The sequence below is a fragment of the Xiphophorus couchianus genome, chromosome 3 (genome assembly GCF_001444195.1).
Source record: "Xiphophorus couchianus chromosome 3, X_couchianus-1.0, whole genome shotgun sequence".
Lineage (NCBI taxonomy): Eukaryota > Metazoa > Chordata > Actinopteri > Cyprinodontiformes > Poeciliidae > Xiphophorus > Xiphophorus couchianus.
The window spans coordinates 12,746,861-12,768,685 of NC_040230.1; the positions used below are offsets into that span (position 1 = coordinate 12,746,861).

Below are 21,825 nucleotides of genomic sequence, written 5' to 3' on the forward strand. Positions count from 1 at the left end.
ATTAATACTGAACATAATTATCATCGTGTCCAAGCTTTATGGATTTAAATGTGCAGGAGGCTGGAGCTCACTGATCAGTTTTCAGCTTTTTCTCACTGACTTCACATGTGAAGGCTGATCAGTGAGTTTTAGCCTTTTCTGTTTAGAAGAATCATGAGGAGAGTCAGAAAACAGTTTGATGCAGTTCAGTTCATGATTTATTTATTGGCATCAGCAAAAATGGTAAACATGCATTTGTCTTTTTTTTTTTTTTGCTAAATTCGTTTGCATCTCTCATCCTATGTTCAATTCACTAAACATAATCTCTTCTCTATTCGTATGATGATCACCTGTTAATATTGTTGCACAATATCAGCAGATCATTAGAGCTTAGTGCTACAGTTATGCATTACTCCATTGTTCTCATGAATTTCTTTGTATTACTTACTTTTTTCACAACTTTCAAAATCAGTTCAGAGAAAGGAAAATGAGTTCCACGAATAACGAACAGTCTCCTAAAACCTAAAGGAATTGATATAAACACATTTTCAGGAGCATAAACTTGGATGTATGTACAGTGGTTCTCCTATATTAGCTCTATGTGATTCCTAAAATGATTTACTACAGTAGCGGTTGGTTGCAGTCCTTGAGGATTATGTTTTTTTTTCTGTTCAAAGCAAGTATTATTTTTGCAAACTTGTGAGCATTGTTGCATTGCGCATTGCATAAGCAGTACGTATCGGATCAGAAAGACATTATACACAGGTCCTTGAAACCACTAAGGAAAGAAAATATACAATCGGCAGTAAGATTAGGAAATGGCAGATACACAGGTCACACGAATATGGATACTGTTTGCCATGCAGGTTAGAAACGAATGCCTCTTACTGGCTGTTATCGTACTGCAGGTGACAGATGAGTCTGGTTTTATGTGAGTGAAGGGGGGGAAGCCTGGCGGCTCTGGGAGATCCTCATTCTGTCCTCTCTCATTCTCCTGCTCTCTGAGAACAACAAACACTCCGACTCCTCTGCTCTTAACAGAAGGTTGCTCAAAATGCGACGCTACACATTCATCTGTCTATGGCTGCGACTGTCCATTCAGAGTGGGGAGGCCTTCCTCCGGTCCTTTAGGCGCGCAGATTGTCTGTCAGTAGCTGCTTCATGTGCCTTTCTGTGTACATGACTCTATTACCATCAGCTAAGATAGAAAAATCCCAAAACTGACTCATCACTTTCTGCCTGGAGGTTATGACTCAGGTTGCATGTATTTATGCAGGGAAATATGCTTCTAAACTCCTACTTCTTTTTCCTGAATCATCTCTTTTTGGCTTAACGTTTCACAGAGACTTTTTTCCCTTTTTTGCATTTCTCCTTTCTTATCATCCCTGCAGAAGTTTGAGACTTATGTGAGAGAAAGTTGAACAGGAAATGGAATAAATTACTGGTGAAATCCTATTGGGTAAAAGCTGCAGAGTGGCGGATCACAATTGCACACGTGGAAAAACAACAGAAATGATTTGAGTCCTAATCTAACATGTTAGTAACAAGCGTTATGATGAAAGGAGGGTATTAGTTTGGCATGTCGGTATCAATGTACAAATGTAGGTCTCTTTAAAACAAAAAATTTCATGATCAAGCATTGGCGTATCTGGAGTAGAAAGACTGCAAACTGTTGTTCAATCTCCACTTTTATTTCTCTGAGCTCTGTTTGCTTTCTCCCTTCTTCTTTCTTTTTCTCCTCCCTGTTTCCGTCCGCCCGCTGCAACCTTCAATAATGCATGAGGTGCAGAGACTGGAGAGAGTGAGTGAGACCTCATGGAGGAAGACTGAGAGAAAGCAGCAAGGAAGAAGGTGGGGAAAGGGGCACGAAGAGAGCAGAAACACATACGTAGGAACACGACTCTTTTGGGTGCAGGATGGTTCAATGGAAGACTGTGTGAAGAGGAGAAAGGCTGATAGAAGGGAGGAGTGGCGCTTCAATTTTTCCTCTCCCCTGTAATGTTTTCCTTAGGTTTGAGTTCATCTGTGATGATGGAAGGCGCTCAGTAGAAGAAGTACACTGCGAATGAAGGATAAAGAGGTAGCCATTAGTTTAATGGATAATTGATCAGGGAAGCAAAATAAGGTCAAGAAGCTTTACTTAAAATAATTTATCTTTAAAGTTCATTCACATCAACTCCAGTACGGTAACTTATATAATCTGTTGTCACACACTGCAATAATTGGGATTTCATGTGAGAGACCACTGCAGAGTGATGTGAAGTGATGTGAATGTCCATCCATCCACTGTCTAAGCTCTACAATCAGAGGGGGACGGTGTGTATGTCCAGTATAACCTGATGAGAGGCAGGTTACATCCTGGACACGAGAAAATCTGAGTACTCCATGCAGAAAGAGCCTTTGGAGAGGATTCAAACCCACCAACGCTGCAAACAGCTGCATCACCTCATGAACATGACACATGGCTTTTCAATTTTCTTCACACATAAAAATGTAAAATGTGTTTTGCGAGTCTGAATTAATACTTGTAGAACCATCTTTTGCTGAAGCTACAAATATTTGAGGTATATCTGATTTTTTTTTTTTATCTCAGTTTGATTGGATGGATGCGACAGACTGGCGACCTGTCCAGGGTGTACCCCGCCTCTCGCCCGGAACGTAGCTGGAGATGGGCACCAGCAACCCTCCCGACCCCATTAGGGACAAGGGTGAACAGAAAATGGATGGATGGATGGATGATTGGATGGAGAGCTTCTCTGAGCTTCATTTTTAAATCTTGCAGCAGCTCAGTTGGATTTAGCTCTGGACTTTGACTGGGCCCTTCTAATGCATGAATATGCCTTGATCAAAACATTTCCATAGTAACTCCGGTTGAATGTTTAGGATTTTTATTCTGGAGGAAAGTGGACCTTTGCCCCAGTCTTAAGTCTTTTGTAGCTTTTAGCATGTTGTGATCCAGGATTTCCAAGTGTTTGTTTCCATCCACCTTCTCATCAACTCCGACCAGCTTCTCTGTCCTTCCAGCATGATGCTGCCACTGCTGTGGTCGGTTTAGTTAAATGAGCTGTTTTCCGCCTGACGTGTTTTGCATGTGGATTAAAAGGTTCATGTTTGCTGTGACCCCAACATGGCTTTGAAAAATTGCAAACAGGACTTCACATGGCTTTCTTCTTTTCCATAAAGAGAAGATTTGTGGAGCGTGTTACTCATAGTTGCTCTGTCAACAGTTTTTCTCTCTTGCCTCTTCACTGCTTCCTCCAAGACTCGAGTCGTTAAAGGTGTGAAGTTTTTGCCTTTTTTCCATTTTCATTTGCGTGTATCATTCAGTCACATTTACTTATAAAGTACATTACAAGTAAACGAGGCAGTTTGTCATTCCTAATGATGTTTTTACATAATATAAACACAAAAATAAAAAGTCATGAAAACATCATTTAGTCACCAACTGGGAAACCAGTAGGAAAAATGACATTTTGTCAAGTACCATCATCAAAATAATCAATATATATAAAATATGTTGGTCAATGTTCCAGTGATTATTGGTCAAAAGCAACTCCAGTCAGGTGGGGTTTTAGGAACTCAGTGTTTCAGTTTTATATTCACTTAACTAGTTAAATACTTTGGTTTCATGAGTTGTTTTGTTTTGTTCTCTAATGAAAATGTGCTTCCTGTCAGTATCCATAGATCTGACTGATTATCCCTGTAAATTGCCGATACTACACAATCAAGCACTACTTTGTGTTGGTCTGTCACAAAAATCCCAATAAAAATTCATTGAAATGTGTGACTAACATGAAATTGTAAAAACGTTGAGTACTTTAGTAAGATACAGTATGTTATTTAAAATAAAAAGGGAAAATTTAACTTATCCCATAAACTTAAATTACTAAAACAATGCAACATTGTACTTACAGAATATTATTCCAACCACAATGACTCCAATGATGCCCATCATGATCATCATCTGTTAAAAAGGAAAATAAGACAAAATCCTTTAGTAATTTGACTGAAAACAGATCAAAACACCGCCTGAGCAACTCAATAAAACAAAAACAATACACTATTTGTATTTTTTATGGTTTACTTATGTAATCTATCCAGTTTTCAGTAAAACTCTTCAGTAGCAAACGTCTTTCTTCCATTTTTCCCTGAATATTGCCGTCCTCAACAGCAGCTCATTAACAGATTATAATGTCTTCCTCTAAACAGAACGCTGAATGCCTGCAGGCATTTGCTTGACTCAGACATTAGTAGTTTCTCTGTGATGAGACACCTAAATGCGCCCACCTTGCAATTCTTCCACCAGTACTTGTTTTTTAGCTTGGCTGCGCAGCTTTCGAACTGGGAGGCTCCGGCCTGGAGAGCATCTGCTCTGTCATCCAACTCTGAAAGCTTCTGGTCCCTTTCCAAAACCTTGTCCACGTTCACCCTCATGATATCCACCACCTAGAGCCGGCAATGAGACAGCATTTGGCAGAAACAGAAAGGATTAAACGGTTGATGGAGGAAGGAAAAGTGGTTCCTCCGAACCAATAAATCACAAAGAGTAGACATAGAGTGCTTTTTAAATTTCTTTTAGCATTTCAGTTGAATTAAAAAAGAAAGTAACGCTGCACAGGTTTGGGATCTTAGTTTATCTCACCTCCTCAACTTGGGCCTGTGTCTGCTGAAGCCTGCGGTTGCTGCTGGTGTTGGGTGGGCCGGGAGGCGCTCCACCCGGGGCTCCATCTGGACCGGGGGCGCCAGGAGCGCCTGGAGGTCCAGCAGCTGGAGGGGCAGCAGCATCTGGGGCAGACCTGGAAACAAAAGAAAGACTGCATTAAAAATAAACACTTAAATCATTCAATTCTGATGTGGGTGCCACATAATGAATCTGAAGAGCTTGAAAAATCTATATTTACTGAAATCGCTCAGCTTTTCAATAACAGCTTTCATTCATCTTCACCAGTCCTTCCATGTTTCTGCTTGGTTCATGTATTATCAACCTGATTATTACCTCTTCAATTAGAATAATGATGTGTGGTTTATGCAAGAGAAAGTTTTGAGAAAACCACTAAAGTACATAGAATAAATCTGAGTCATAAAATAGGCCAGAATGCCGTCAGCAGCTCAGTTCATGGAACAGTGAACAACAAAAGTCATTGAGCTCTATAACGCATTCAGCCACAATCATCACAATATCAGAACCACAAAGCAGTAGATGGAGAAATGTTACATTTTAGGTGTTAAAACTCTGGATGCCAGTATTGGTCAGTTTAAGCGGTTTTAACTCTCTGTAAAATGAATTGGCTAAGCTCCCATGGATCAGGGAGAAGAACTTGAGCTTTGGGATTTTCTGCAATAAATGCAATATTTTGCACAAAATGTCACGTTTTCCTAAATGTATAGTAAATGTAATGTTTTTCATGTTTAAAGCCCTGAAAAATGGCAAGTGCATAACAAAAATAACTCAAAAAGTGGACCAAAAAAAGAGAGAGAGGGATTTTAAAAAAGGAGCAGAGTCTTATAAAATACGTTGTAAAATAAATTATGAATTTATATCGGGAAAAAAAAAGCTTGAGGATTTGTTTAGTTGAGGAACAAAAGAGAAAATGTGATTTCTAGTAGTAAACTTTCATACACCGTCTTAATGAAAAGAGAGAGAAGAAAAAAGGGAAGGCAGAAAAATAACAAGCAGGAGCAAGATTAAAAACTGATCAAACAAACTCCACAAAGAGAGGGAGCTGCTGGGAATAAAAGTCACAGCTCAGCAGGGGCGGCTCCAGAAAGTTTGTATAGGGCAGGCCAGATGGAGGCCACTAATATTGTTGGGGGTGACATCAAAACCAAAAAGTCACATTTTGACAGAACTTCAGGAATTTTATTTTGCTGTTGTCATTTATTATTTACAAGTACAGGGAAGTGGGTGGGAGAGCAGAACCGAAAAATAGTGATATATATTTAAAGGTGGCAGAAGGACACAGAAATAAATAAATAGATACTTAAATTCAATGAAATGTGTTTTCTCCAATTTTATTTTAATATTAATAAATAATACTATGTCTGTAGAGCCAGTGGGGATGGTCAGCAATTTAACAAGGTTGGTCGTTGCCTTCCCGGGAATCCGCCCCCTTCAGGAGCGCCTCTGCTTCTCAGGGAATAATAAATAAATAAATAAATAAATAACAATCTTTGAAAATTTCCAAATGGTCCCACGAAGAAGATAAATGTCATTATTATTATTAGTATTATTATTATTGTACATTGTTTCCAATAACTCCGCTTCTGAGTCAAGCAAACAAAAAATAATGATAATTTAAATAGTTTAATAAGATGATTTTTGGGATGCAACATCATAAAACCAACTCGGTTTAAATCCCTGAAGGATTAGCTGTGGCAGTAACCCAACTCCATACATAATTTAAGAGATGTGACGACAATTTTCACATGCGTCAGCAAAAAACACAGCAAAGTGAAATAAAACAGCACAGATTTTGATTCTATCTTGGTTAAAAACACATGCAAATGATTAAGAGCTGAATAAAGATTTATCTGGATCAGCTTTTATGGGTTTTTTTTTTGCATTGTTGTAAAAAAAAAGGACGCAAAAGAGAATCCGCATTAATACTCACATCTATGCAGCTGTTTGAACTGACTCAGCGGTAGAAGTGAGGGAGAAGAAGGAGGACACCAAAGTAATAATAATAATAAAAATCTCTGAAAAGAAGTGAAGGCACTTATCCAGAAAAAAAAAATCTGAGGTTTTAATTAGTAAAGAGGTTCAAGTAGCTTCAGAAAAGGGCGGGGAGTCTTCTTGGCGCAGTGGGGATCTTCTAGCGATGCATTTATACTGCAAGCCGTCAGCAAAAGTACCGCAATACCGAGCCACGTATTCAGGTCGGGCAATAACTCACAGCGTGGCTGGGGGAGAAAGATGGGGAGCAACGCGAGTTGAAGAAGAGAGGAGCGCTTCTAAATTATAATCCAGCCAAGAGATGAATCCATGGATGTTCGGGTCCCAGCGGGGCTGCTGCGTCCGGCTCTTCCAAGTGACGCTGAGCGTTTGGAGCTGCTCCTGGATGCTGATCGAGGACGCAGCGCTGATTGGCTGGCAGGTCGGGTAGTTTCCTCTTCTGAGAGCTACAAACAAATGTCAAGATCGGGAGAAAGAAAAGTGCAGTGATGAGAAACCAGCTGTTTCTCGTTGACTCCCGTCTCCTCCTCCTCCTCCTCTTTTTTTTCTCTCTGCGCGTCTTGGGGGGAAGTGCGGCACTTTGGTTCGTGCAAAGTGTTTCAGCTGCAATAATGCGTCTCCTCACTTGGACTCCCAACGACAGTGCGGCACCCCTCCCCTCCCCTCCGCTCCTCTCCCGTTCCCTCCTCTCAGGCTTTGCAGTGCTGCAGCTCTCCGTGTTGGATGGGGCGGCGGGACCAGACTGCGGTATAGTGGATAACCGGAGTGTCGAGTCGACTGTTTTCCTCTCCCTGGTCCGGGATTCTCCCAATTACCCACCGACTACTGTATCACATTTCCCTTCGCAACTACCTCTGTTTGACTCAAGTCCAGCCTGTTTAAATCCGCACCGTGTGCACTTCCGACAGACCCACTTATTCAACAAAAGTAACAATTAAATGAGCCGTGGAAAACTGAGGTCCTAAAGCAAATGCAGGATTGAAAGAATGAAAGGTCAATGCAGTTTAGAAACATGAACTTTACATGAAAGGATAATTCAAACTTTTGTTGATGTTCCTTTAATAGAACAGCTTCTGTTCGTTAATTTTATGTTAAGAAATGAATTATTTTAACATTGATTTTAATTCATTCATTCATTTACCCAAATTTGCTCCATTGAAGTCAGATTTCTTTAGCAAGGGAGAACTATCTCACATCAACTGCAAAGGTCATATAACAGATCAATCAAGCTTCTTGTGTGCATGCATGCATGTAAATATGCCTTTTTTATTTCGTGCCAAATTTATATATTTGTATTTTAATGTTTGAACATCAAGTGCAAACAGTCAGGGATATAAACATGAATCAGATTTTGGCTGAAAACTAAAATGGTTTTTGGAAGCTTATTGTGATTTCTTTGTTCCCAGATAGAAGTGAAGACACTATGAATGAATTTTAACTAGAATTTCTTTAAATATATGCAGACTAAGCAATGATGAGAGTCGGGATGTCCTGCTTATGTCAGAATCTCACTGATGTGTGATGTACATGTAAAACCAAATATTTAGACAAATACATTTTTTTTCTGACAGTCTGAATTTAAATCAGACCAAACTTTTCTTGCTTTGACTTAGTTAGAATTACCAAAACTATTTCTATTAGCTAAATGCCAGGAAATGTAGCGAGAACATCTTGTAGAAACAGGTCATGTTTCCAGGCTGATCAAAAAAGGTCAACATCTATCAAACATGGATCGACAAATGATAAATTATTATTTTCTCTGTCCTTTTCTCTAGATACAACATGTAACCAAAGATTACACTGTGAAGCATGGCTGCTGATGCATCACGCTATGGGGACGTTTCTCAGATTATTGAGTCAATCTACCAATATGACAGATTGAAGATCAGTGAGAACAACCAGACACTTGAAGAGAACAAGTTTCCTCATAACAAATGAAAGTTTCAACAAGTGAATGGCTCCAAATCACCTGTAAAGGAGCAGGATCTTGACTTCAGGCCAACAGGAATTATGCAGTGGCCCCATTAGTTCAAGTATTTAATATTCTATACAATTACTGTGTCTGTTTAAGAAAAATGCTGACACCGTCGGTCTTTGAGCAGCCTAATTTTATCACTTTCTATAGAGTCAGAAAAAATGCAGCCATTTTTCTTCATTCTTTGATTTGGAGCAGAATGGTCAGTATTACCACTGAAGTCACAAATAGAAACAGAAACAGTTAGAGGAATATAAACTCAGTGTTATTATTTTTAATGTAGCTACACACAATTTTACCTTTAATTGCAATGAATTATCTTTAAAACTGACCTAATTATTTAAAACCTTAATAAGCAATTTAAGGGGGAATATATAGTTTCAGAATGACAGGCACATGTGTCTTTTTGTCTGATGGTGTATGTCCATCTGGACCACTGAGCCTTTGGTCTAATCCCACCAGCCTAAGCAGGAAAAAATAAATCAGGTTTAAAATGAATGCAAGTGTAAAAACCCATTTTAATTATCATGTTATGATGTACTTTCGGTGTACTTCCAGGCTTTTGAACAATCTTCATTAGGTCCAAAACCTAAACGTACACAATGGCTGCAAGTTATTTTCTAATTAGATCAGCATAACACAGTGATATGATGAATTCACTGACAGTCCTTGTTGAGTGAGGCTTGTTGCAGCGTTAGCGATGCTTTCCAGTGCGGTTGAAGCGTCTGTAGAGGAATCTGATCCTCTTCTCCAAGTTGTGTTTGTCCAGAGTCGTCATCCTGTCTCCCACCATCTTCTTTTTCCTACTCAAGCGCTGCAGCTCATTACCTCTGAAACCTTTCAGCCAGCAGGGGGCCATAATGAGGTCTTTAGGATGGGCTTTGAAGTCCCCTAGCCAAAAAAAGTAAAAGTAAAAAGATTACTGCCCTAATTATATATAAGAGAGAGAGAAATAACATTGAAAAAAATAAATTCTATCATATATAGATATATATCAAGATATATATATCTATATATATACTGCTTACACCACCAGAAAATTGCTTATTTTACATTTGTCTGTTTACATTTTCTCTAACAGTGATGTTTGGCTGACACTTTGTTTGAAGGGGTGTGCACTAGACTGATATGAACATGGAGAAGACTTCATGAATGTTTATGACTGTGTTCATGAAGTGTCTTTCGGTAAAAATTTTGTTTACTTTTATTGAAAACTTGAATTAAAAGTCCATTTAAAGTGTCAACTTTGCAATATTTGGTAAATAATGACACTTTAAGTATAAGATTACATTAAAACTTGCATAAAAAGTCAATTTAAAGTATCAACCTTGTACTAAAAGTGTCTTTATTTACCAAATAACACCTCATGACAGCAGCCAGACATTCATGAAGACTTGTTCATGTTCATGTCAGATGTTGGGTCATGTTTATTACAGTGTCATGTCAGTCTTATGCACATCCCTTCAAATAAAGTTTTACACATATATATATATATAGATATTATTCTAATCCCTTACCTAAGATGCCGATGTTGTCATAAACTCCAAACATGCTCCTCTTCTCGTTCCACCTGTCCACTTGTTTAGGCTGAGGGATGGGATGCATCCTGATCTGGCAGCAAGTCCCTGAAGAACAGATTACTGCATTCAGCACCGAGTTTCCCACAAGGATTAGGTTTACAGCTGCAAAAGCTGGTAGAATAACAGCTTTATATTGCATTTATATCCCTAATGTCTTCGAGGTTAATTAGACAAACATAAATAATGAAAGTTTATAAAGTTTGTTAAATAAACATGTTTAATGTATTTGAGGATGCAATATTATTTTAAGAAACCAAATAGCATCAAAATGATTGGAGAAAATGTGAAGGATTGTGAGATTGGTAAACAGAATGTGATAGTTGGAACACCAGAAATGCTAATAAGCAAAACTCCCAACAACTAACTGATTATAAAAAGAGCAGTTGTAGGAACAAATTAATTATTTGAATGTATAAACCATAAGAATCACTAAAATAAAATAACTGCTGTCTCCAGGTCAACTTAATAAGAACTATTAATATGAAATGTTAATAATATTAATATGAAATGCAAACACACAGATTTATTATTTCATGGAATCACTTCAGGCTCAGTTTTGCTAAATTTATGGTAGATTTTATATTTTATACGGTTTTATATATGAGAAACAAAACAGTCAAGAATTTTGAATGTTTTTGTATAAACAAATATGTCAAATTTATAAAAAGAACCAAAAGTTACAGTTTCCTATTTATGGGTTCCAATACCTGATCTGGCCTGATATATAAACATGAAATTGGTAAACAATGAGTTTTTCGGTCATGCATTATCATCTGACAGCATAGTTTACCCCTTATGTGTTGTTGCTCTATCAAGCTATGAAATTCATAGATTATCAATCAGAAGGAGCATTTATCTGAGAAATAATACCTCTGCACCGATTTTCTACTGTCCTAATTTGTGGTTTATGCAGAACTTTTGTCTGCTTTAATATTTAACTTAGATAAAAGTCACTCCATTGTTTCACCCCTTCATCTTGTTGCCATTTTTACTAAGCTCTGCTCTGGTGGAGCGCTTCAAAAAAATGGAGACGACTGTCCTGGTGCATAAAGGATCTTAGAAGATACCAATTTCAATTAAATCTCTTAAAGCAATCAGTATGCAGGATAGGATGATACAATTTGATGCAAGAAAGGATTCTAAAACACAAGATAGTGCGACTGAAAAAACTAATGATTGGTGATGATTACATCTTCAAATTCTAATCTTAAGATTTAGTTTATGACTGAATGCATTTCATACATTTGTAGGCAGCGGTAGAGGCTCTAAAATGAAACTGGTAATGGATACGGTGGGTTTACTGGAGCCGTCCTGACCTGTAGAAATGGTCCTGACTGGGAGCAGCAGAGATCCCGCAGACTGAAAGAAGGTCGATCCAACTCTCAACAAACCTCCGAGAGCAAACATCTTCAGTCTTCTGACAAAGATAAATCATACGGTTAGATTAAAACTTATACAGAGTGCAAACCTAGTGACGGTCTGTCGTCAGACTGAGCTTTCTTAGCCTCTTTGTTTGTATCTACATTGACCCTTAGCTTTAGCATTAGCTTCGGCTAACACGTTGCGTAAAGGTCGACGTTGAGACTTGTACCTGTTTCCGTGCTCAGTAGCAAACCTGCATCAGATGATTCTCACTTTACAACAGCAGGAAATACTTATTGTCGAAGATATAATGACAAAAATATATGTTATCGTCACTTCGACATGCTCTCTATGCCCGCTGCCATCTTTATTTTATGTCCCACAATGCAGCGCAGCTCTACCGTACTGTCGTTTAAGCGGCGCAAGACAAAAAAAAAAAAAAATCCTTCCACATTAAAAAAAAAAATTGGTTTGCTGCCAGTAGAGGGAGCTATTTGAAATGAGTGACAGACGTGGTAACCAAAACAAGGTCAGTAAGCTGCCTGCCTGGTTCAAACAAGGTGAATAAAAATGCAAGTTTAATCCAGATATATTTTGTGTTTTTTATGGCAAAATGTTAGTTTTAATGATTTTCTCAAAATTAACATAATTAATTAAGTAAAGCATCAAAGAAAGAAATCTGACAAATTAAAACACACTCCAATTTAGTAAATGACTAAATTCTATTTGTATGTTGTGCATTAAGGACAAGTTGTGACATAAGTACTCATGATAATCAATTTATCATTAGGGATCTGCAGAAGCTTTCACATGAGCAGGTTAAAAAGAAAAAAAAGGAGCTAAATGGAACAAATGTTTCAAAGACAATGCCTCACTAAGATATTCTACATGGTCTACTCATCTGAACCACCCACATTAAAACACAATGTAAACATATGGTCTGAAGATCAAACCGCATCAGCCCACTCTTTGTCAGACAGCGAAAGAAAGGATACTGAAATTTCCACCTGTGGGTTTGTGTTCTACATTATTCAGATAAATAAAGGGTCTTGTGTTTTCTTTTGGTTGACGCTTAGTGTTCCCCTCTTTCACTGCAAACTTTTCTTCTCTCAAGTTCATCATATTTTCCTATTTTTTCTATTTACATGTGAGCAAGACAGATTGCAATATTATTTAAATACTGTAATTGTAGAAAGTAATTGACAACTAATTTGCTTTACCAAAATAGTGGCCAAACTCTAAATATCAAACTTAAAATTTGGTTAAGAATTATGATGATTGTGACTTGCCAAATTACCTATTTGATCTGTTTTACTATCTCAGCTGTGAATATTTCTTCCAGTTGACCAGGGATTAATTACTATTTGCTTCCATGTAGCAACTTCTTACAGATCTGTCATTTTACCAAAAAGTTAATTGTCCACTGTAAAGTTTACTAATGCCAGCTTATTTCTTGTGCCTCTTGTGATGTCACTACTGATCTAAATTCACAAAACAGAACTAGCTGTTTGAATTTACTTTTGAAATTTTGCAATTTTTTACAATTTTCCATTACTCTGTTGTGTTTTTCTTGTTCACATTTGTTAGTTGAATAAATACCAGACTAAGAATCCTACTAATTCATTTTTTACATTTTAATTACATAGTTTGGTAGCAAGTAGTTGCATTTGCTCATTTGCTAGAGTAACTTCTTGGGGGAAAAAAACAACATTTAGAAGCAGTTTTATTAAGCTGTACTTTTTATTTTTACTTGAGTAATTTTATTATGGAGTATCCTTACTCTTATTTGAGTAAAATTTCTGAATACTCTGAGAAACTTCACTGAATGAAGAACTAGTTTGTTTCAAACACAAATTCACCACACAGACCTGCAGTTTTTGTAAAAAATTTCATAAATTTTATATTGAAAGAAATATATTTGTAAAAAAATTTATTTCCCTGATTTGCTTTGCAATTTTTCAAAATAAATTATTTTCATTTTGTGTCAAAATTTCCACATAACCTTATATTTTGGTACATTTGATGATGTGATATTTAAATTTTAAATGATTAATGTTCAGATCAGTTACTCAGAACTTGCATCGCCTTCAAATACTCTTTACTTTTACTTAAGTAACTTTTTACTTGAATAACAATATACTGAAGTAGTGCTACTCTTACTTGAATAAAATCTTTGGCTACTCTACCCACCTTTGTCGCACTAAAACATATCCAACTAAGCACAGCAACATAGGATTTCCAAGATAAATCACCAAATTAAGAATAGAAACAATCAGTTTTCTTGAAGAGACTCTTTAAAGATCATAATCAAAATGTCGGCTGCTTGAGAACTTCAGCTGCAGCTGCAGGTCTTGGGGGGGTTTCTCTAGCAGTTTTTCACGTCTTAAAACTGAAACTTTTGCCCATTTCCTTCTTTGTAAAACAGCAAAGCACATACCACTCTCTGAATGCATGTTTCTGTTTTATCATATATTTTAGACATTCTGTTTTGTGGTAAAATTTGTGACTTTCTTCTTATTAGTATTTCTTTAGGCTAAACATATCAAAAGATGCCATTTAGAATAGATTTCCATCATATTTAGGGCTTCCTGCTTGTGTTTGCATAAAATCATATAATAGCAAAAACATCTTGGCTCAAATTACAACCATGATATATATAATTCAACATCAAGGATGCTGTTTCTTTTATGTGTAAATGGTTTACAGTTTTTTTAAAATTTTGACTACATTAGGTGAAGGCCTCTTTCCATTTACATGGAAAATTAATAAATTAACACCTATTATTTAGGAGGTATACCAGAAAAGAATTGACTAATGTGATGAACTAAACTAGCTGATGAATGTATTTGATTAGAGGCAGGTTAAACCAAACAGATCTGTAGGATTTCTGTCTCTTTTGTTTACATTTTAAATTGTAATGTTTATTTTTGTAATCCAATGAGACTATTTTCAATATTCACTTCATTCTGCACAGGTTTGCATGTGGCTTGGACTCTCGAGTTGCTCTTTTTTCAACCGAGTCGCAGACGTACAGAGCTCGGCTAACTCAGGCTGATAAAGAAATGGAATAATTAAAATTTCAAGGTGAAGGAACCTGGTCAGTGTGCAAAAGGCCACATGGGAAACCCCAGCCCAGAAAACAGGAAGTCTCTTAGAGTGTTGGTCACAGTTCTAGGAAGCCTCTGAAATTACAGTCTAATACAGTGCTATGAGTTCCTTTTATGATAAATGGTCTAATTTCAAAAGGGTTGAAGTAATAAATTCACTGAAAATTCAAATTATTCATCTTTTCATCGTCACCTTTAAAAAGAAGAATGAAAGAAAACAAAAAGAAAGAAAACAAAACAGAAAACAAGAATAAAGACCTTAGTCACACCTCTGTCTCTTGAGGGTTTTTGTTTGTTAGTATTAAAATTTAAGGCTGAATTTATCATGGAGGTTTGTACATTTCTTGAGAATTTCCTCACAGATACAACGTCTTGGAAACACCCACCCAACAAATGTCAAATTACAATCTTCTAATTGGTTCGTTTTCTATAGTTCTATAGTTTCTAACCAATGTCTATTAAGGCACATTTTATGCCTTTTCTGAGTTACAGACCTCAGAAAATAAAATAAAAATCAGTTGGTCAGATATGAAAGAAAACTGGAAATTGATGTTGACCAGAAAGATTCTGAATTTGGATATATCTAAGTCTATGTAGATATAGATTTATATCTAACTCTCTATATTGAGACATATAAATTTCTATTCTTAAATATAAATTTTTGGCAGAGAGCTATAGCTCTGTTGGTAGGACAATGATTAGTCATGCACTCAGCAGTTCTAATACTTATGGAAAAGTAGCAAAAATGTTATTTATAATCAAAAGAAGGTGCTCTGGTCAGATGAGACCAAAATTAATCCTTTTGTCTCATGGACAAAACGCCACATAGTGGAGGAAAACTAGCACTGCACATCTCCCTGGACCAAGCATGCCCTTGTAAAACACGGTTATGGCAGCATCATGCAAGGGGCACATTAGCTGTCCAATGTGATTAAGCTTGAGCTATTTTTCAAAAAAGAGAGGGCAAAGAAGGCTGGTAGAGACATACCCCAAAGATTTGCTGCAACTGTAGCAAACAGTGGTTCAACAAGGCGGTGGGGGCGGTGGTGTACCGAATACAAGTGCAGTTTTACAAGTTTATCGCTATAGCATGACAAAATGGGGACATAATGAAATCCTTTTGCAAGATACTACAGTAGGCAGCACTCTGCATGTATAAATCATATATTTCTGCAGGTCTCTGTAGGATTAACACCTATTAATCCTGTTACAAGTGAATTTTAATGCTTCAGACTAATGCAGGATGCAGGTGTGCAAGATGTGTGAGTGTGAGTGTGTATTAGCAAACCAAACTTCCCAGTCTGAAAGTAGTTTGTGCTGTTGCTTGTTTGTTGATAAAATTATTTTAAAAACAAAAATGCTACACTTTAAGCACTTACTTTTTCATCTTGCCACGTCTCTTTTGGGGAATGGATGCAGTGCAACAATCTTTCTCTGGGCGCAACGAGGGTCGAGAGTCTGAATACTCTCCTGACTTCACTGGCAGAACGCAGAAGAGCTTTACACGCAAATTTCTGTTCGGTGTTTATCAGATCTTCACATCAAAAAGTTAAATTGCAAGTGGAAATGTTTTCAGCAGATGCAAAGGTAGTTTTTTTGGTCAAGAATTATTTTCTCTGCCCTATAAAGCTGGATTTGTATGAGTTTTGACCAGTAATACATTTTTTCAGATTTTTTATTTTTATTCCAACGTGTGAGTGGATTCATTCATGTTTGCAGTGAGCACCATGGTACCACGCTTTGCTTCCTGTGGGTTTTTAACAGTCTGTGATCATTAACAAAGATATTTTTGCAGCTAATGTGAACTTTGCTTGTGTTTGAATGATGTGAATTTGATTTGAATCCATTTATTTAGTTTACAATTTCTAAAAAATCTTGCATTTTCCAAATGGTATGAAAGTCCATCAATGCTGCCACATGTACTTGTCAAAGTCTTAAGCTTTGACAGACATATTTTCTTCTACTCATAGGGCTTCTTTTGCTCTAAAAAGAAAATACTGGATATATGTGATAGAGGAAGTTTGGAGTCCAAAATGAGATGCATGTTTGTCTCACAGTGTCAGGGATACACCTTTTTTTGTTAAAGTCAGGCTTTTTTAGTGTGAGAATGCACTGGTTTGCATTTTCTGAAACTGTTAACTAGCAAATGGCTCTACAGTCGTTGCATTACGCTCTGTGTGCTTTTGAGCAGGAAAATAAAAGATGGCCGGCATCCATGAGCAAATGTATGGAGCTAAAAACTGGGCAATGCAGGAAGAAAACCTTGTTAGGAGCTGAAAGAAACCTAAAACATCTTAGTGGTTTAGATCAAAGCATATCCACTTGTTGGAGTGGCCCAGTCAAAGTCCAGACCTAAATCCAATTGATAGTTTGTGGCAAAACCTGTAACATATTGTCTGCGTACTTTGAGCTATTTTGCAAAAAAGACTGGGTAAAAATTCAGGGGGCTAAACATAAATGCAGCTCACACTTTTCTAACTTTATTTGTAAAATAATGTGAATTATCATCCTTTAACTTCAAAATATGCACAGTTCTGTGCAGGTGTATTACAAGAAAAGCTATTAATTTGGATTGTCTTACCTGACAAAATGTGAAAATTTAAGGGGGTAAAATATTTTTACAAGCTGCTGTAGATAATGTTGTTTTCTACAAACATCAGGCTTGTTGGACCTATTATAAAGTTTTAATGCTAAGCTCCTCAACATTTTTTAAATAATGCTTCTGTAGATAAAAAGGTTAAAGTAATTTCTAAAGTTGAATTACAATTAGTTTTTCTGGACTTTTAAAGTAAAACCATGGATTAAAACACTGTAGTTTAGAGCTTAATCTCTTGCGTTCTTCTTAATAATATTTTATCTATCTATCTATCTATCTATCTATCTATCTATCTATCTATCTATCTATCTATCTATCTATCTATCTATCTATCTATCTATCTATCTATCTATCTATCTATCTATCTATCTATCTATCTATCTATCTATCTATCTATCTATCTATCTATCTATCTATCTATCTATCTATCTATCTATCTATCTATCTATCTATCTATCTATCTATCTATCTATCTATCTATCTATCTATCTATCTATCTATCTATCTATCTATCTATCTATCTATCTATCGCTGTGTTAAGGTTTATTTGGGTTTCCTGCCTTCATTCACACTGTTTCTCTTCAAGGCTCTGTGTACACACACACACACACACAGACAAGCTGACAGATGTAGGCACTTTCAGTCTTACTACTGCAGAGAGACAAATGGAATATTTTGTCATTTTCAAAAAAAACAAGCGCAGCAAAGTTGATCTTTGTCAGTATTTCATTTTTGCTAACACATCTGCCAGTGTATGGAAATAAGCTTGAACGAAACATTATCGAACATTATACATTTCCATTCACATCTTGCGCTCTGTAGCCTGTGCAGAGAAGGCTGGCCTTTTTACTGTAAGTGTGCAGGATGTGCGCATGTTTACCTCAGCGTTGACTTTTTATCTTTTATTCTTTTTAATAAGTGCAAACCCCTGTTTGCATGTAAAGTACATGCAGGCTATAAGAAAAATTAAAAAAAAGAATAAAAGAAAACCCCCTTTTGTGAGATTGATAAAACATTATGCAGGATTATATCTCAGTAAATAGCAAGAAGATAATTTGCTTATGTTGCAATAATCTTCACCGCCAAGCAAAGGAAAGCAAAGCAAAGCAAAGTGCTGACAAAAAAAAAGTTCATTCACTCAGCAGAGCAGAAATAATATCAGCCTCCTCTGCCAGTAAACTCAGTGGAACATCACTTAGCATCACCTACATATGCAAAATGCTGTCACTTATTCACATCAGTTATTAAAGCCACAGCCAGGACTGCATTTCTCCTGGTTTTAACCATCTACTCTCCATATGGTTAAAACGGAGCTCACTGTAGCAGATAAGGCTGGTTTGGGGCAAAAAGAGTCAGAATATATTGAGAACGTGACACAGGAACAAACTACTCATCCTCTGATCTTCTAAAGAACTTCATTTGACTATTTTCCACACTCACAACTATTAACATAATCATCACCCTCTAAAAACTCGTAGTAAAACTTTTTCCATCTGAGGGGCATTTTCCCTCAGAAAACACTCACCCTCGCATTCAGATGCAGTGGAAGTGATAAAACATCAGCTGTGCAGTAGGAAAGACCACTTCACAGCGAGTGACGCACACAGGCCCCCAACGCGGCAGAGATTCTCACAGACTCAGACCTCAAACACAAAGAAGATCTTTTAATTTGAAACCTAAGGGCAAAGTTCATGGTTTATTTGATGAAAAGACGTTAAAAGTTTCATTTTTAACGTCTTATATGTGTCACATGGTTTTTTACCAAGGAAACAGTTCCAACTAGAGGAAGTAAACAGCTTTGAGGTTTCACCCACACACACTCAGGTGTTCTGGTTCATATATGTGACTTTGACTTCTCTCTATCCTCCTCTGTGCAGCTACAGCATTTATCTATCTGTCAATCTACCTTTCTTTTTCTAAAATCTCTGGATAAGATCTTCTTTCATCTCTGACTTTCCTCGATAAGAATATATGAAGTACACTTTTTTCAGTCTTAGCTGTTTTTATTTGTCAAGTTTTATGTCTAAAATTTGATTGGTTCCACCTCTGGTTTGAACATAGAAGTAAAAGCACATAGAAAAAGTTTTAAAACTATAAAAGATTTGTCCACTGATGAGGACAAACCCTGGCTTGATTATTCACCTGCAGAGTTAATGTCAGTCTGAAAGGAAAACAGAAAATATAACAGATTTAAGGAAGCAATGCTCTGCAATTCACCACAAGACCAGGACAAAAGTTCCCCTCAAATTTAACAAGATTTAAAAACAAATAAATTAGGATACAAGTCAAACAAGGGTGTAATATATATATATATATTTTTACCCCTCCAGGGGTCTTTTGTGGGCTCTGGAGTCTCTTATATGACAGTAGGCTGACAGGTAACGGGGAAGGAGAGGGGGGAAGACATGCGACAAATGTCGTCGGGTCCGGGAGTCGAACCTGCGACGGCCGCATCGAGGACTCAAGGCCTCCAAATACGGGTCGAGCTAACCACTACGCCACCACGGCACGCCCACAAGGGTGTAATATTACTTAAATCACAGGAATAACTAACACATCGGTGTTTATTTTCTAATAAAAAAACCACATTAAAAACAAAGAGAGAAAGAAAAAACACCCATGCTAGTGATGAGAGTAAGACAGCAACCCACATTCACTAAGAAAAATTTATCGTCCGGTAATTTCACTTGAAAATAAAAAAATAGTTTTAAATCAGAAAATATTTCAAAGTTGAACAATACCCCGAGGCTTGAATTTCCGACAATAAGTCCACAATTAGCCCTGCGACAGACTAGCGACCTGTCCGGGGTGTACCCCGCCTCTCGCCCGGAACGTAGCTGGAGATGGGCACCAGCAACCCTCCCGACCCCATTAGGGACAAGGGTGAACAGAAAATGGATGGATGGATGGATGGAAGTCCACAATTAAAACATATTTGCATGAAATAAATAATGAAACAAAAAGACATTGCAACTTTTGTTGATATTAAATAATAGGAAAACATCACAGTGTTTGAACTGCAGTTGAAGCTTATTAAATGCATAGCAATGTATTTAATGTTGTGTACATGTGCCTGACCTTTGACCCTCCTGGCTTTATGTTCTTACTCTCCACAGCTGGGATAAAACTCTAAAAACAAACACAGGGTTCTTCAACCTTTGTTCTGTTGTCATCATTGGCCACTCTTGCATTAATTTGGTGTGGAATGCTTTAGATGCTGCATACTGCATTTTATATATTCTGATTTTCTTTTAATAAATGCTCAATAATGTAAACATCTAATGCACAAAACTGCAGTTTTCTTTGTATGGATGGAAGGATGGACAAATTGTGACACTATCTCCACTGCTATTGCAGTTCAGCTAACATGAGGCATGAAAAATATACAGGTACTGTACATTCTTCATCTGACTGCATACATTAGACTGTGTTGTTGTGCAAAAAACATTTGCTGGTACGTTTAGTTGGTGATGTTTACGGAAAACACAACTCAGATGGATTTATTGTGTCAGGTTGAGTTCAAAAGTGATTTTTTTTTCCAGCTGGTACAATAAACAACCACAGAGACCACCACAACCCCCAGCACTACTCACCTCTAGAAAGATGTGATTTGCTCTGATTGACTGAGATGTGGAAGAGGTTTTCTAGGTGTAATTAGGTGTCAATTTCATTACTTGAAGCTATAATATTTTAAGCAATATCAACAATGAATCCCTCTATTGCCTCAAAAACCTCCTCCAGGTTTGATCTGAAAAACAGATTATTGAACCTGTTCAGATGCTTAAACTATAGTGATAGTAGAAAATCAAGATGCTGTATGAACTTAGATAAGTACCAAGTACGACTGAATGCTGAAAATAAACTAAACGGTCTTCAAGAAAGTATTTGCTTAAGGTTGTTCACCCCTATGCAACCTGGTTATTGCACCTATTTTATCTCATTTTTTCTCTGATTTCTGAGTTAAAACTGAGAGTTTTCTTGTTGACTTAAGTTGCATTTTCAAGGCAGCAGGTGAACCACCTTCAAAAGTTTTACAGTGCAGAATAACAAAAGTTTGGTCTATCCTAAGAGCCCATCTTCCTTCTATTTATAGTAGAATCTGTTCTATTTTAATCTAAAGCTAGAAAAGTTAATAAACATCACGAGGAAGGTTTTCGGCCTTCAATAAATGTTTTCTTTGAGACCACAGGAAAATATTTTTCTCCACTTGAATGAAAAATGGTTCCAATAATGCTAGTTGTGACAAACGCTGACCTACGAGAAACATTAAACTGCGTCATCTTTTAAAAATCATATGTGATCATCAGGCGTTCCAGATGTTTACGTCTGCATTCTCAAAACTCAATGTGTTTACAGTTAATCAGATTCCTTCTGGCTGCGGCTGAATGAAAAATGGTAAAACTATGATGTGAAACAATCCTTTGCCTCACAGTGTGGGCCCGCATTCTTCTGCAATCGTCTAAGATCTGACGAAAAGGAAAGTAAAGAAATGAGAATGGTGGAGATGATTCACTTTCATGAATATCCATCAGGGCCAGATTGTGGTACTTTAA

General features: G+C 37.0%; 2 protein-coding genes across 3 annotated transcripts; both read right to left on the minus strand.

Annotated features, from left to right (window-relative positions):
• Positions 1–171: 171 nt before the first annotated feature.
• Positions 172–7,302, minus strand: LOC114141743 (vesicle-associated membrane protein 1). The gene is made up of 5 exons (XM_028012522.1): positions 6,591–7,302; positions 4,622–4,775; positions 4,267–4,425; positions 3,892–3,943; positions 172–2,038 (listed from the first exon to the last, which is right to left on the minus strand). Coding segments are annotated over exons 1-5 (384 nt in total). The 5' UTR covers positions 6,593–7,302; the 3' UTR covers positions 172–2,021.
• Positions 7,303–8,080: 778 nt separating this feature from the next.
• Positions 8,081–11,979, minus strand: mrpl51 (mitochondrial ribosomal protein L51). Of its 2 annotated transcripts, none has more exons than XM_028012519.1 (4): positions 11,799–11,979; positions 11,524–11,624; positions 10,145–10,252; positions 8,081–9,518 (listed from the first exon to the last, which is right to left on the minus strand). In XM_028012519.1, exons 2-4 carry the CDS (start codon positions 11,612–11,614, stop codon positions 9,322–9,324), a joined length of 396 nt encoding a protein of 131 aa, XP_027868320.1. In that variant the 5' UTR covers positions 11,615–11,624; positions 11,799–11,979; the 3' UTR covers positions 8,081–9,321. The 2 variants fall into 2 exon arrangements, with proteins under 2 accessions (XP_027868320.1, XP_027868321.1); XM_028012520.1 differs by having other exon boundaries at positions 11,524–11,621; positions 11,799–11,973.
• Positions 11,980–21,825: the final 9,846 nt, after the last annotated feature.

Excerpts from the sequence above, each read along its gene's own strand:
- mrpl51 (XM_028012519.1), bottom strand. The coding sequence starts at position 11,614 with ATGTTTGCTCTCGGAGGTTTGTTGAGAGTTGGATCGACCTTCTTTCAG. Across the intron at positions 10,253-11,523 it reads AGTCAGGACCATTTCTACAG|GGACTTGCTGCCAGATCAGG; the intron begins GTCAGGACGGCT and ends TCTGTTCTTCAG. Across the intron at positions 9,519-10,144 it reads TGACAACATCGGCATCTTAG|GGGACTTCAAAGCCCATCCT; the intron begins GTAAGGGATTAG and ends TTTTTTGGCTAG.
- LOC114141743 (XM_028012522.1), bottom strand. Across the intron at positions 4,426-4,621 it reads CACAGGCCCAAGTTGAGGAG|GTGGTGGATATCATGAGGGT; the intron begins GTGAGATAAACT and ends TGCCGGCTCTAG. Across the intron at positions 3,944-4,266 it reads ACTGGTGGAAGAATTGCAAG|ATGATGATCATGATGGGCAT; the intron begins GTGGGCGCATTT and ends CCTTTTTAACAG.